The following is a 15,925-nucleotide window of genomic DNA, read 5'->3' on the forward strand; positions in this document are numbered from 1 at the left end:
AGACTCAGAAAATCAACCCAATCTAAAACAATATCTAATCTAGTCAATAATATATAAAAATTAACGATAAAAATTATTGGTTTAATATTAACCAATTTATTATTTTCGTATTAAAATTGTCAAAAATTACAAGTAGTCTACCGCCAACACGTGTTACCGCCAAACATCTGTGTTCTATTATATAGTGGCTCATAAGCGTTACATGGAAAAGTACATGGAATAATGCAACATAACAATTTTAATAAAAACATAAACGGGTGATCACATAATTCTTTTTATTTAATGGTTTATTCAAACAGGAATTGCGATTGCTTCTCTTTTGAATAGATATATATTAATTAAGTCTTGCGATTACTGTATAAATCAAATTTTCTTTCAAAAAAAAAGTTAATCAAGGTTTTTGAATTAAAAGATTTAAATATTACGAGAAGCTTTAATTCTATACATTTTTCAATATGTAACTTCTTAAATCTATTGTTGATACACAAAGCATTAGAACCATTTGAACCCATTTTTTTAAAGTGATCCAAATAATAGCCTCCTAAGATTAAGTTGTTTTTTATCTTATTTAAATTTTATAAAAGCTATATAAAAAACTTTTATAGAAAAATTACAATATTTTGGCGGGCATGCATTTGTGTGAGCTAAAGTCTTGTCCATTATGTCTTACAAAGTCATTTTTGCCCACTAAATAAATACATGGTACTAAAAAAACTGTTCGGATTAATGAAAGTACAAATACAGAATATTCTGGATAATCTTTTGATAAGATAATAAGTTTATTCAAGATCGATGATTTCCAAAATTAGGTACTACTTTATTCTGATATGCATATTCTTAATTGTTTGCGAACTCCCATATAATTCAAAATGTGAATCATCTGAGTCTGAAGAGCTTCCTACAGGAGATGATGAGTTTGGAGAGGTTGACAGTGGAATTGTATCACAAAAGGAATTCAGAAAAGTAATGTTAGCCAATTCAAATGATGCAAAGGTGGTCGTGCAATCTGATTCCAAATCTGGAGAAAGCAAGCTGGAGAGCAACGAACCCAACAATAATAAAACTAACGAATTCAAATCTGAACAAACCAAACCTGAAGAAACCAAATCTGAGGAAGTTAGTCCTGAAGAAACCAAAGAAGAAGAGACTAAGCCGGTGGGAGCTAAACTCCAGAGAAATGATTCTGAAGAGTTAAGCCAAGTTAATAATAAATTCGAGGAAAATAAATCCGATGAGAATAAAAATGTTGAGTCAAAACCACTTAACTCTATTGAAAGTTATAAAGAGAATGAAAATGATTTAAATGATGGCTCAAAAAAAGAAAATACAGCTGATGGAGATAATCAAAAAAATTCAATGGAAGATAATTCTACCAAAAATTTAGATTCTGAAGATGAGGCAAATAATAAGGATTCTTCAAGTTCAGAGGTTGCTCAGGAAGAAGAATTGGCATCTGAGTCTACTGAAAATCTGAATGATCAGTCAGGTGATAACAAAGAAAATATGAATGGGAAAAATTCAGATGAAAAGGAGGAGGATAAGCTTCAATCAACAAATAAGATGGATGAAAAACAATTGGCTGCAGATGTTATTGATAAATCCAATATTGATGATACTAAAAATGATTCAAAAATTTCTGATGTATCAACAGATAATTCAAAAAAAGATGATGACTTAGAAAATAAAGTAAAAAGTGATAATAAGTTAGAAGAAAATGTTGAAAAGGCCATACAAGAAATGAAGGATAAGTTGGGTGCCAATTCAGAAGATGAAACAATAAAAAGAGTTGACGATAGATTTATCGTGATTGTTAAGAAATTAAAACAGAAAACTAACGAAATTCCAACTAATACAAAAGACGCGGAAGTGAGAGCCTATAATAAAAATGAAATTAATCTTTCTTATGGCAAAAATGAAGAAGAAAAATCACTGCCTGAAGAAAAGCCATCATCTGAGGAAAAATCATCGCCGAAAGAAAAGTTATCATCTGAAGAAAAACCATCACCTCACGAAAATCCATCAACTGAGGAAAAATTATCACTCGAAAAAAAGTCATCATCGGAGGAAAAATCATTATCCAAGGAAAAGCCATCGTCCGAGGAAAATAAAACAGAATCAGTTAATCAAGCTGAGGAAAAAAAAATTGCAGAAGCAAATAGAATTGATAAAGAAGAAGCTGAAACAGAAAGTCGAGAAGAAAAATCTAACAAAGAATTAATAGAAAAGTTAAAATCTTTATCTGCTGATAATAAAAAGGAAGAAGAACCAGCCAACCAAAAAATTAAAAAGATCAATAACTTATTAGAAATTGGTGAAAGTGATGAGAAAATGGAAAGACTAATTCAAGAAAAGAAGGACTATGATGCTAAAAAACAAGAAAAACAAAAGTTACCACTCCAAAAAAAGAAAAAATGGTATGAGAAGAGAGATCCAATTACAGGAGAATTGTTGTTTGATGCAGCAGCACTATCTAGAAACATTACATCAACTATTACAGCCAAAAGAAGAAAGGGAATGTTCAGCAAGTGTGTTCAGTTTCATGGCCAAAAAGAAAACTGTGAATCTTCAAAGAACTGCTTCTATGACTCAGTCTATGAAATGTGTTTGTTCGATTGTAGTTTATTAAATAAAAAAGATGCATGTGAAGAGTATTTAGAATGTAGATTTGATTTTATTGTTCCGAGAAAAGCCTGCGTAAATGATTGTTTCCAAAGTAGGAATTTTGCAAAGCAAGAAATAAATGGAATAATGAGAGGTTGTATGTGGTGTAGACAAGAAGTTATGTGTAACACACTTTCCAGTTTACAAAAGAAGAAGTTCCCGGAGGTAAATAATAGAGAATTCGATTGTAACTGGCAACTACAAAATGGTTTGGAAAATGACGAAAATACTGAAAATTCACTATGTGTTGACAGGAATTTAGGGAGATCTATGACAGATAAGGATTTGGTTGCAGCAACATACATTTCATCTCAAACTAAACTAGTGCATGAAGCAGCAGAAAAAATCAAAGACCAAATGGTTAATAATGGTGAAACTGAAGAGAGTGCAAAATTACATGTTCAGAACATTAACTTACTAAAGATGAATATATGTTATCCTCCAAATATTCCCTACTCCCAAATAAAGCCAGAAAAAAAATATTACTTGAACGAAGAAATTATTGAGATTGATTGTGAGGATGGATACAAAATTACAGGAGCAAATAACCAGTTACGCTGTGAAAATGGTTTATTTTCACCGAAAGTATATTGCATTGCTATAAGAGAAATTGAAAGGCAAAAGAGCTCTATAAGCCGGCACTTCAATAAGATCCTTAATTTATTAATTAACTCGATTACGGGAAATGGTGAATGGATTAACGTTGGCATAGAAAAGATTAATGAGTCCAAGGACCAGAAGAGAAAGGAATCCCCAGATGCCTTAATTGATGAAAATGAAGTCAAAACTGGTGAAAAAGAAAAAAAATCAACTGACGATGATAGTAGTATAACCTCTTCCATTGATACTAATACTACTACTACTACCACTACTGCTATTACTACTAATACTAATCAGAATAAAGAAAATATTGGCAAAGAGAAAACAAATAGCAAGGACAAAGAAAAGAGTAAAAAAGGTAAAGACAAGAATAAAAAATCTACTGAAAATGAAAATAACGAACCTAAAGATTTTAAAAGTAAAGAGTTGGATGGAGCGGATAAAAATGATTCAGAATTATCGGAAGAATCATCAGAATCTAATCTAAAATTAGGGAAGAATATTCTGTTGGATAGAGTTACAGGAACTCCAATTTTGGTACAAAATAACTGAAATAGTATAAATGATCATTTTTAATCAGAAATATTAATAACAAAATTTCAGAATAGAACATTTAGAAAGATATGAATTTGAGAAAACAAACAGAGATATAAATTAAGAAACCTGGGTTTATTTTAAACTTCATTTATAAAAGAATTAATTTAATAGCCAATCTTTAGCTTAAATAAAAAGTAATTCACAGCTTCTCAACTACTTTATTCTACAATTATTTAAAATTATTCTAAAAACAACCAGATTAATTGAGGACTAAAATATAATTTAGAACTAACGAGAGATATAATAGAAATCAATTTAAAGCTTCTATTGCAAACTTTTTCTTACCAGCGCGAAGCCTACTACCAATATTGTCACCTTCTAAAACTAATGCAAGCCTTCCAAGAGAGTTTGGATCGGATGATTCAACTCTCTCCCAAGCTTCAGAAAAAGCTGCAGCAAGAATAGCAACTAGTGTCACTGGCAGAGGATTATGTGGTACTTCTTGTTTCCCAGGCACATTTCTAATTACAAGAAGTAATTCTCCGCGTATTACTTCAAGTAAAGCCTTTCTGGCAGCTCTTCTAAGGTCAACCAAAGAAAGACTTTCAGGTCTTCTTGTGGAAAACTCGTCCGGAAGATCATCCAGAAATCCAATCCACATATCTTCCTCCCTTCTCCAAGTATCAGCAAGTAATACTTCTGTATTTGGTTGTGAAAATTCTAAAAGAATCTGGAGCGACGAAATTGGAGTTCCTGACTGAACAGAGAAGAGCCATGGTGCTGTAATGCTTTCTTCTCCTGAAAGCAAAAGGCTTAGCTCATTCTTTAGTTCCGGAATGTTTTTTTCAATTTCATCCTCCTCTGGGAGTTTATATCCTAAATCAGTTACAATCTTTATTAAGCTTTCCAAAGTGCGCTCAATTCTTGAAACTCGATATTCAAGCCTTAATCTTTCTTTATCTGAAGATTGCAAGTGGTCGTTCAATTCTTTAACTATTGAAAGTAGAGGATCAAATTTTGTGACGATAAAACCTTGAATCTCAGGAGAAAAAGACATGGGAGGGAGTCCCGAACCACTTTGTTTTGCTGATGAGATATTTCCATCCATACTTTCAGAGTTTTTAAAAATGATTTAAAATATTAAGATTTTTCTGTTTTTAATATTTCGATTATAGATCCCACTTAATATAAAATCAACTCTGTAATTATTTCCTTTTTTGCCCAAATGGGTAGCCTTCTTAGAAATGAAAAGTTTGTGGGTTTAGCTGAGAAAAATTTACATTAAGTAATTTATCTTTCAATAATTAATACTTTTTTCTTTATATTATTAATTTATCCCAATTTTTCTGCCTTTTAGATTCTACTTAATGGTCCAAGATCAATAATGCATGAAGGCGCGTCATTTCGGGCGCCTCGGGATTGTTGAGTAGATGGCGCTAACGGTACTAGTTTCAAAGAGTAAATATGGATATAAAATGAAAGTAGGAGAATAAGGTAAAAAAGAATGAATGATAGGAAATGATTGATCCATTAGGAATTGGGAAAATAATCAATGATAAATTTACTCAAATTGGGGAAAATGTTTTGGGGACAGTGATTGATCAAATAGTGGGTAATTCTAGTGCTCACTTGAGTAGCTTGAATGATTTTCAGTCAGTAAGTTTGTGTGTGATTAATCAAAGTAACCCAATTTATTATTTTATTCATAGTCTTCAATTATGAAGCTTTTACGGAAAGTTGCTGGATCAAAGTTTCTAAATAAGCAGCCGATAGTGGAAGTTGAACCAAATATATACGCAGTGAAGGATGAACAATTAAATATCTTTAAGTCAGTCCAAAACTCCAAAAGTTTGGGAGTTCTCACTATTTCTGTTGAGAGAGCAATTATCTCTCCTATGGGTTTTAATCGCAATATTCGAAATTTTATCATAAGGGAAAATGCGGAATGGGTTTTTGAATTAGCCCTACAGGGCCAAATGCTTGTAAGCCGGCCAGTGAGTACTAAAGACTTTATATTGGAGATCCCAGTCAATAGCCCCGTTCTGCTCTCCCCTAACAAAAACTCTGTGAATAGCACTTTAGTATTTCTAGATGACAAACAAGAATCAAGGTCAAGCATTGGAGTTGATAGTAAGAACTCTAGCGCAGAAAGAGAAAAAGATAGAGTATCTGGAGTAGGTGCCAGAGAAGTGTTTTTCAATTTTAAAGAATCCTTTGAAGTCACCGATATTTTTTCTGATATGAATTTGGATCTGATTTGCAGAGTCCCGATTCAGTGCAAAGCTATTGTTAACAACAAGTCAATTGAAGAAATTGTGGACGAAGATTGTTACTTCTCTAAAAATTCTGGATCTTCCCTTGCTAACGAATGTGATGAGGATATTCTTCCTATATCAGAAGACATTAATGCCACCATACCAGCCAATCCAGATTCTACTCCTAATTTAGGTTCAAACCCACCATCAAATAACACGAGCCATTCTGTTAGTTTTCGAATTAATCAAGAACAAAATAACTCGTCAGGGAGTTCATTTAAGCAGTATAAGATCATTAGAATTGAGAAGATCAAGCCAAACTGCAAGGAAATATTGGATAAATTAGATGGCGAAAATCACACAGTTCAGGAAGTCGCTTCTCAAAACCAGGAATGGGAAGTCCTTTATGAATGTATTCACTTTGGAAAGGTAACTATTCCTATTTCCTGCGTTTTCAATGACAAGCTTTCAAAACTGCCAATTTTGGACTGTTCGTTTTACAAAAAATCGTTGTATAAAGCAAATGAGAATTTAGCTTATAAAATGTTATGGAAATCAAAGAATCCAAGTAGCGTTCAAAACTATGAGAATAATCTTTCGAAAAGTAATACAATGGAAGAGTGGACTGTAATTCATGGTAAAAAAGCAAACTCCAGTGATTCACTGATCATTAATAAACCGAATAATTCTGATTTGGAAGAAGATAGTCGAGTATTTCCAAAAGATACAGATATCGAAAGAGATTCAACACTAAGATCCAGATTCAAAGGCGAGACTAGAATTCATGACGGATTAAATCATTCTAGTAATGAAAAGGAAACTAAAGAAAGCAACTTTATGTTGGAACACCAAGATGGAATGTATAATGACAATTTTCAATTTGAAGTTAGGTCAGATTCCAAGCATTTAAGTTGGTACCATTTATACCCCAAAACTAGTGAAATGGCTAAATATGTTAGGCCAGTACCAGGAATTACAGAATATGGGCTTTCAAATCCAATAAAAACTTTAGGTTTTATTCAGATTGGGCTGAATTTTGACACGGAGTGTTGTTCAAAAATTAGCCTCTTAATTAGCTCATACTTGAATATGATCACGAAAAAACCTATAACCAGGTGGATTCTTCCTGTGGGGTTTGAACCTCAGTATTTTCAGATGTATGCTGAAAGCTTAAAAATGTTGTTAGAGCATTATCCAAGATGGGTGCCAAAATTCTTCTTCTTATTAAACTTTCGAATTCCAAGATCCAGATTCGACAGAATAATGGTTTCTTTATTTTGGGCCGTAGTTACGTTTGGAGCGCTCCAAATTAACAGCTTTTTTTCTTTTTCGTGGATTTTTATGGTCATTCTCCCACTATTAATCTCTTTAACATATAGGTTTGGGTCGCAGATCGCCTCTAGAATTCATCTGGACTTTCTTACCAAAATTAATCTCATAGAGCAAGAAAGAAAAGGCATAGCAAGTACCTTTTCACAAAAAAGCAACGCTAATATCGAACAGAAAAATAATAATAATCAGAATAGCAAGACGTTGAATCTTATAAATTCTACTCCAGGAAATATTTGGAAGATGCTACAGCCTATACTAAATATAAAATATCATTCTTCATTAGCCACTGGTGATGGAGACTTTATTGAGGAGAATATCGATATAAGACCGTTTTCTTCTAGTATAGGAAAGTCCGAAAAAGATTCATCTTTAAAAATTATTAACGGGGTTTCAGACAAGAAGGATCTATCAAAAATCATTCCAAAAGAGGTTTACTATGGTGATAAAATAACCAGCAGAGAATATTGCACGCAATATGATCTTTGTAATGGGGATGGTTATATATGTTTGGCGAGAACAATCAATAACTCGTTATTGGTGAACAAAGAGAAAGACAGGGAGGAAGAGTTAAGGAGGCTGAATTTGTTAAGTAATGACGGACCAGATTTTCAACCACAACAGGAAAAACAAAGGTGGGAAAGAACCCAAGAATTTAAAGAAGACTCAAGGCCAAAAAAGTTAGTTGAAGACAGGAATAAGGACGAAGAAAGACCCCACCAAAACTTAAAGGATAGCGGAGGCATTGTAGAGACTCCATTTGGAGAACTTAGGCTTGGCCTCAGAATACCTTACGATAATAAGGTTGTCTCTATTTTCTTTGATGACCAAGATCTGGAACCTATTCAAACTCAGCTTTCTAATTTGTTGGCTATAGTAGAACTGGTTCAGCAGTCATTTGCAAGTTTCTCTACATTTCTGATGAAACTTAAAAACTCCCTTAATTTTGAAGACCCTCTAATCCCTTTTTTAACTTTATCGATTCTCTTTGGCCTAACTATTATGCTGAATTTGAGTCTTTATCTATTCGTCCTCATCTCAAGGAGCCAGAAAATGCTATTCCTTTTGAGAGGACTTCTTCTGATAAAATTTATCCACTGGATACTAATGAAGGATCCTTTTAATCATGTTCAACTGGAAATACTAAACAATCAACAAAGAATTGATCCTAATATATTTGGTCAAAATCGTGTTATTAGATCTTTTCTAAATAGATATTTCAAGCTAATAAGCTCGGAAGATCGCACCATGCTTATTCTTTTAAATAGTATAAAGATACATGATTACTATCCCGATAGATTTGTTCATATGAAAGAAAGCTTTAGCAAGCCAGACCATTTGATAGAAAAAAACAAAGAGAGAAGGCGTGGAACTGCTGGTCCAATACGAATTTTGTCCATTAGTATGGAAGAATATTTATTTTTTTATGCGGTAAAATTTCTATGCATACAAATACTCTTGTTAGGCTCTTTTTTCAATGCTCTACAGTATATTTTTATTAGTCGGTTTTCATCCATTTTCAGGAGGATATTTCTCTTTTGGTGGTATTCTATTCCAGATATCAGGGAGATTCAACATCGTTGTATCGCATCTACTCAGTTGATAGGAAATCTTGATGATTTACTCAACGACCATGAAGATAACCTAATAAACTTTAAAGTTATTAACGGAAATAGTTATGGAATTGGAGGGAGTAAAAAAGTTGAGGATAATAGACTTGAGGCTTCTGGAATTAAGGCAGATCTTTTTTTGAAACAATTTTATTTCGGTAAGAATTCAAATTATATCAAAAAGAGTACTATAACAAGTTCGATGAACCAAGGAGGTCAGTTAGATCAAGAATCCTGTGGATTAGAATCATCAGGAAATCCGTCAAATAACTGTAGATGCCCCGAAGTGGATAAATCTTCTGCCACCTCTAGCAAGAAAAGTCTGATTGATTACATACTCCCAATCAATAAGGAACAAAATTTAGGTACAAAACAGGAGTCTAATCCAAAAGGTGAGAAAAGCAGTACTCAATCAAGTTATGAAGTACTTGAAAGTTTTTTGGAAGGAATCTACCCTATCAATAAGTCAAAAAAGCAGGATTAAAAAGATTGAAAATCAATTAAAGTGTTCTAAGATTCTTTTATTTAGTATACTTATATAATACGTGTAGTTAATAAGTTCCAATAGATTAATTAATTGGAGTTAAAGTTGGAATGTCTTGTATTTAACATTCTTATTTAATCTAACCGATATTTTGAATTACGAAACTCCTTTCTGTATCTTTCTATATTCAGAGTAATAATTGACTCAAATATTCACTAATCAGCCTAAGCACTCAATATAGGAACCATTATTAGAAATAGAGGAAAAAAAGGATTTTATGATCAAATCACATTTCATGCTGTAATTAACTATCAATTTTTTGAGTATAAGCCAGATTAGAAGAAAAAATTGACTTTGAAATCCACCTCCAGTAAATAAATAAACAAAATACAAAGACCAGAGCTGAAAAAAGGCCCAAAAAATACCATTTCTGTTTCTCTTCTTCATATGCCAAAAGGCAAAGCAAAGACATGTAGCCTATAGAAGTCAATATGTATGCCACAACTACCCAAAATTTGCTAGGAACTGGGACAGTTCCTGTAAGCCCAAATTTCAAACCCATAGCGTTAATATAAAAATTTTTTATACGAACTGTTTTGTATTCTTAATACTGAAACCGGCTAATTTGTAACTATTATTTACAGTTAATCTCGGGAATTCAATAAATTGATTAATCAACCACCAAGCTGAATACAAGAAACTAATCCAAGTGATTTAAATTATGTAAAATTATTTGGATTTTTCCACGCTAGTCCTTACTCAAAAAAGATGAAATAGTGCTATTCAAATGTATCTTATTATCAACTTTAGTTCTAAAACTGCCAATATTTTGCAATAAATTGTTACCTGTTGTAATTCAAAATTATATTTTAGTTATTCTTTTTAAAAACTGTGTATAAAGTAATCCATTTCACCTATGCTTGCTTTTAAAAAAATTAACAAAATTTAGATTAAATATATTCTATCAGAAATAAACATTGAAATATCAATGTTTCCAATCTTGTTAAATTTAATTTCAATTATAGGTTTATTCACAATTTCTGAATTAAAGAGTATATCCATATAGAAATAAAAATACCCATATAAATATGTATTTATATTTATACATGCAAAAATATTTGTTTCATATATGTAATATATAGGAAAAAAATTGTGCGTTTACAACCAACCAAGCCACCTTGATTTAGAAAATATAATTCGGTTTCCCAAAATGAAAATGTGAATTTATAATATTAACTTATCAGTTAAAACCTGACACAACTATACCTTATACCCCCACAACGGAGTACTTATTTCGTCTTGTTAATTACCAATAATAATCCTGATATTTGAAAATTCTACTTGTTTATCTTAACCTCAGTGGCGCCAAACTAATGGCGGTACTTTTAATAAAGAATTTTAGGATAAAAAGAGGTGAAAATAATAAAGTGGAAATAAGACAAAAAAAACAAAGTTCATCTGGCTGAAATATCCACATACTGATAAGATTAGATTACACTTTTGCTGAATCACAAATTATTCAAAAATAAATAGTTGCATAATCTTAATCCTTGAATATAAAGTTGGATCATGATAAGTCTTCATAAAAGTTGGTAAATAATTGTAGCTATAAAAATACTATATTATCAAAAAAAAAAAAGAATATAAATTCAACGTTATAGTACGATTAAAGGGTAAAAATGTTCCCTATTACATTGAAACAATATGTGGTGATCAGTTTTGGACTACTTTTTGGGCTTTTTATACATTTATTAAATGTATATGACTTTTACTTTTACCATATAATTATGCACATAACTATAACCAAAGCATCCACTATGATAATTACAAATGCGGGTTTATTGGTTTTATACTTTTTAGGTAAACTTGTCTTGAATATTTTTGTTGGAAGGTTAAGAGATATAGAATTAGAAGAAATCATTGATCAGGGGCGTATGTTCCTATTAGATACTATCTTTTTCTTGTTATTTAGTAGTCCGACAGTAGACAATGTGGAGGTTGGAGCAATGGTTCTCTCTAGATACATCACTCTCGTTTTGGTTTTAAAGCTTCTACATTTAATTTCTCATATTCGAATTAACCACATGTTTGAGTTAGACAGACCAAAAACCATTACAATTATTAGGATGGCGGCTTTACTTAACATTCTCTTGGTTATTGATGTAAGTTTGGTTTTCAAGTATTATGGACTATTATCCAGAGACTCTACTCTAAGACTCTGGGTCTTTTTCGAGAGTGTTTCTTTGTTTGTTTCATGTAGCACTTCAATTGGCAAATACCTTGTGCATATTGTAGATTTGAAACTCCAGGCTATCCAGTTAGCAATTAGACAGGAAGAAGATGAAGCAATTGAACAAGGAAATACAAATCCCCCGGGAATGCAAGCTCATAACTTCGTCTGGTCAAATAAGAACGCTATATTGTTTTATATGGAGGTATTTGGAGATATGTGCTCTCTCTTTACTTATCTACTTTTCATCATTCTTTTTCTAGTCCTAAATCCTTCCAGGATTCCACTATATATTATGGGAGATATATTCCACGTCTTGAAGGCTTTATACAGTAAGCTATCATCATTCAGGAGATATAGAAAACTTACCAAAAATATTGAAAACAGACTTCAAGAAGCCACAATTGAAGAAATTGAGAGAATTGACACTTGCATAGTTTGCAGAGATATCCTGTACATTGGCTCAAAAAAAATTCCTTGTGGGCATGTGTTCCACTTGGATTGCCTCAAGTCTTGGTTTATACAGCAACAAACTTGCCCGATTTGTAGGTCTCCCATAACTATTCAAGATGAAGAGGCTGAATCCTCAACTTTTGCAACAGGAGAAGATAGCAACCCCCCTGAAGTATCTGAAAATCATCTTGAGGCCAATGGTAATGCTGTTTATGATCCAGTATCATCGAATCAAGCAGGTACAACTTTAAATCCTGATTCAGTTACTGCTTTGGGATCTTCTTCATTGCCTAACTCAAGTGGAACCAGAAGCTCCGCCACTTTGGCCTATTCTAGCTCAGGTGAAGAAAACTCCAGAAGTGTTAAGAGAATCTTAAAAAATTGGTTAACAAGTGAACGTAGAACTACAGTTATTGAAGAACCAATATCAAAAAAGGTCGCGAAGCATTTTGAAGGAACTAAATTTAAAATATCAAATCATCATTTGTTTAAAAGAAAGTGTGGCATTTCAACTCCAAATATTTCAAAAGCTGCAAATAGAGTAGGAGATTATACAAATAGTCTCCCTCCACAGATACTTGCATTACAGCCTCAAGTTTTGCTAGAATTAAATAGAGCTTTAAACCAAGGGACGTTTAGAAATGAATATGAAAGCCAAGAGTTTTCTGAAATTATGAGCGAAATGTACAAAAGAAATGCTGATATTTGGTTGAATAGGATTAATGAACTTATAAATACTAAAAGTCCAAATTTTATCCAATATTTAATGTCTTGTGAGCAAAAGGGTAACAATCACACAAAAGGGGAGAGTTTGTCCAATATCTATGAAAGTAGGAGCTGTCGGGCAGACCCCTTGAGAAACTTAATGGATGCTGTTAATAATCAGCTTAAAGAAACTAATTTAAATAGTAAGAAGTAAGGCTGTTGATTACTTTTAGGTAATAGTTACGATTATTTGAGACGAAAAGATATAGTTAGTTTATATTATAATATTAATATCTGAATATAGTCACTCTAGCTGTATCTATGCTGTTATAATGTAACCAGGTGGAAGAATATCCATTGCAAGATGGATACTACTCCCGATTATTATTGAGATCAATAGGGCAAACCAATTAGGGTTAAGCTCGAGAGCCATTGCGAACTTTTCTTTGTGTAGAGCGAGTATAAGTGCCTGCATTGCCATTTCTTTCCCTTCTGAAGAGTTCTTAAGCTCAATAAGCCTTCTTGTAATCACTGGGAGTGGCTGATACTTCGTGATTGAAATTATTCCAATAAAAGTGGAAGAATATGGTAAGCTAAGTACCTGAAGAGTATCTTGAATAAAAAGTGGAAATCTGGTTAGACTAGGGTATAAGTAAAATCCAATTACAGACAAATCATTAAAGTATTCTAAATCTGATAAAGGTGAGTCGGGGGAAAAAATACTTATATACTTCTCCGAGTAATAAAAGTTGTTTATTTTGTCAAATATAAAATTTTTGAGTATTTTGTCAGCTGAACTCAAAGGAAGAAGTGAAACTGCTTCAACTTGAGCTTCCAGAAAACAGTTTTTGGAGAACTTGTGCTCATTTGAATAGCTTTCTCCATAATTTAAAAGAGAATATTTAACTTCCACGTTAGGAGTAAAACTACTTTCACTCATTTCTTGAAACCTTGGAAATCCACCATTATCCAGTCTTTTAAAGCAAACTGAAGAATCCATGAGCCAAATCACGAGCAATTGTCTTTCTTTTCCAATATTTTGATGTTCTTCTGTCCAATTTATACAATTTGACCCAAGGATACCAATGCTGTTATCAATCTCTTTCTGCATATTATTTCTTTCAATCATAACCCCTTCTTTGAGGAAATCAACAAAGCAATCAGAAATTGGCCTCAGTTCTTCGCGAGAAGCGCTATTATCTAAATGTGATTTAATTAGTACGGAGTCCTGCTCTACCTTAAGCTCTATACAATTACTTGTTATTTGCTCTATTAGCCTATCAATAATCAAAAGTGATTCCATTGAAGAATAGCTACCAACCGGGTGCCAACTCACTTCCTTAAATCTAGGGCTAGTAAAAACTAACTTTTTCTTCTTTTCATCCAATACGAAATACACAGAAATTAAACACTCAGAATATTCTTTATTAAATTCATCGTCTAGAAATAACTGTTTCAGAGTATTTTTGAAATACTCCAAACGTAGAATAGAACATTCACTGTCAAAATCGATGTCAAAGACTATCAATATTGACATTTTTCACAAAATTATACATTGTTAAACTTTTTGTAATAAAAACATTTGGCGCCGCATCCCAACTAACACCTTTCCCTGCCGCAAAAAGTCAACTAATCAAAATTAATAGTCTCCAGTTCACTAACCATTCCCAAAACCTTGTCAAATATCAGCTTCAGCTTTTCATTTTTATCCATTTCTTCGGAAATAATGATCTGTTTGGCTTCGACCGAAACATCCAATTTCTCAACTTTGTTGAAAATCTCTACACCCACATGTATACAATGCGAAATCAAATTACCCAAAATTGCCATCTTTGATGCAGAACCTTCTCTAAAAGTGTAAACAAGAGTTCCAAACATTATGGAAGATTTATTCTCACCAAACACTTTGTATGTGTGTCTGATCCTGCATTCTGTTAAAATTTTAGAAATTAACTCGCATGGTATACCAAGCCTTCCACAATCAACTGCAACAAGGTGCGTTTCAGTTCCGTCTCCAAGCAGAGGAATGCCTGCCTCAGACATCGTTTGTGCCAGAACTTCCGAATTATTCAGCGCTGATGTTATGAATTCGTCAGTTCGAGAAGTTAATAATCCTTGAATCTGGACAGTAAACGACCCGATTTGATGATTGTGAGGGCCACCTTGGAGGCCGGGAAACACCGCAGAGTTAACCTTCTGAAATGTTCCAGGATTTTTACTATTGTTAACCATCAAGAAACCGCCTTTAGGTCCTCCCAAACTGCTTTGGGTGTTAGAATAAATGATATCACAATATTTGAATGGGTCGTTCTCCTCTTTTCCATACCTTTCAAATGAAACCAACAACGCAATTTCGCTAATATCTGCAGCTAACAAGATTTTAAATTCGCTGCATATTTCACTGAGTAATCTGTAGTTTATCAATACTGTCAATACATCCGATGGAACAAGCAATAACTTGGGTTTCAATACCTTACATTTTTCTCTCAAATCATTTAAGTCAAATTCCTTGCCGTTTTTGTCTAAATTGTAATATTCAACTTGGTAATAATTCTCCAAGGCAGTGTCAGAGTCTGTCTTAATCCTCATGATTCTGTCGCCCTTATTCAATATTCCCATGCAAATAGCTAACTCAGCATGACTTCCACTATAACACTGAATATTAAATAACCATTCATCATCACTTCTTTTATCTAGTTTTAAAAGCTGTTTCAATCTACTTGTGCAGAGTATTTCTATTTTGTCAATAACGTGAGTTCCACCATAATATCTTGCTCCAGGAAATCCTTCTGAATATTTGTTTGTAAGAACACTCCCTAAGACTTTTCTTGCAGCATTAATCATCACATTTTCCTTGGGATGCAAGTTCAAGTGAGAATTCTGAAAATCCTTTTCCTTATTTATTATGTTGTATAATTCCTGATCGGACTCTATTGTTGCATTCATTTATAAACCAAGTTAACTATTTCAGTTTCGTTTGATGATGTATTAAAAACAGTTTTCTAATTAAGATTTTTTGTTAATAATCTTTTAAAGAATATTTTTCCTCCTCAGATTTTGT

At 32.6% G+C, this 15,925-nt stretch overlaps 6 protein-coding genes across 6 annotated transcripts; 3 read left to right on the top strand and 3 right to left on the bottom strand.

Annotated features, from left to right (window-relative positions):
* Nucleotides 1-792: 792 nt before the first annotated feature.
* cubi_03478 (sushi domain-containing protein) lies at nt 793-3,813 on the top strand (the record flags this gene model as incomplete). The annotated part of the gene is made up of 1 exon (XM_029020491.1): nt 793-3,813. One exon carries the CDS (start codon nt 793-795, stop codon nt 3,811-3,813), a length of 3,021 nt encoding a protein of 1,006 aa, XP_028874935.1.
* A 295-nt stretch (nt 3,814-4,108) lies between these two features.
* On the bottom strand, nt 4,109-4,906 carry cubi_03479 (uncharacterized protein; the record flags this gene model as incomplete). Its single annotated transcript, XM_029020492.1, has 1 exon — nt 4,109-4,906. One exon carries the CDS (start codon nt 4,904-4,906, stop codon nt 4,109-4,111), a length of 798 nt encoding a protein of 265 aa, XP_028874936.1.
* Nucleotides 4,907-5,316: 410 nt separating this feature from the next.
* cubi_03480 (uncharacterized protein) lies at nt 5,317-9,476 on the top strand (the record flags this gene model as incomplete). The annotated part of the gene is made up of 2 exons (XM_029020493.1): nt 5,317-5,454; nt 5,523-9,476. 2 exons carry the CDS (start codon nt 5,317-5,319, stop codon nt 9,474-9,476), a joined length of 4,092 nt encoding a protein of 1,363 aa, XP_028874937.1.
* A 1,817-nt stretch (nt 9,477-11,293) lies between these two features.
* cubi_03481 (membrane associated RING finger containing protein) lies at nt 11,294-13,078 on the top strand (the record flags this gene model as incomplete). Its single annotated transcript, XM_029020494.1, has 1 exon — nt 11,294-13,078. One exon carries the CDS (start codon nt 11,294-11,296, stop codon nt 13,076-13,078), a length of 1,785 nt encoding a protein of 594 aa, XP_028874938.1.
* Nucleotides 13,079-13,183: 105 nt separating this feature from the next.
* Nucleotides 13,184-14,401, bottom strand: cubi_03482 (uncharacterized protein; the record flags this gene model as incomplete). The annotated part of the gene is made up of 1 exon (XM_029020495.1): nt 13,184-14,401. One exon carries the CDS (start codon nt 14,399-14,401, stop codon nt 13,184-13,186), a length of 1,218 nt encoding a protein of 405 aa, XP_028874939.1.
* Nucleotides 14,402-14,493: 92 nt separating this feature from the next.
* cubi_03483 (serine hydroxymethyltransferase 2) lies at nt 14,494-15,810 on the bottom strand (the record flags this gene model as incomplete). The annotated part of the gene is made up of 1 exon (XM_029020496.1): nt 14,494-15,810. One exon carries the CDS (start codon nt 15,808-15,810, stop codon nt 14,494-14,496), a length of 1,317 nt encoding a protein of 438 aa, XP_028874940.1.
* Nucleotides 15,811-15,925: the final 115 nt, after the last annotated feature.

Source organism: Cryptosporidium ubiquitum (genome assembly GCF_001865345.1).
Source record: "Cryptosporidium ubiquitum isolate 39726 chromosome Unknown contig_3, whole genome shotgun sequence".
Lineage (NCBI taxonomy): Eukaryota > Apicomplexa > Conoidasida > Eucoccidiorida > Cryptosporidiidae > Cryptosporidium > Cryptosporidium ubiquitum.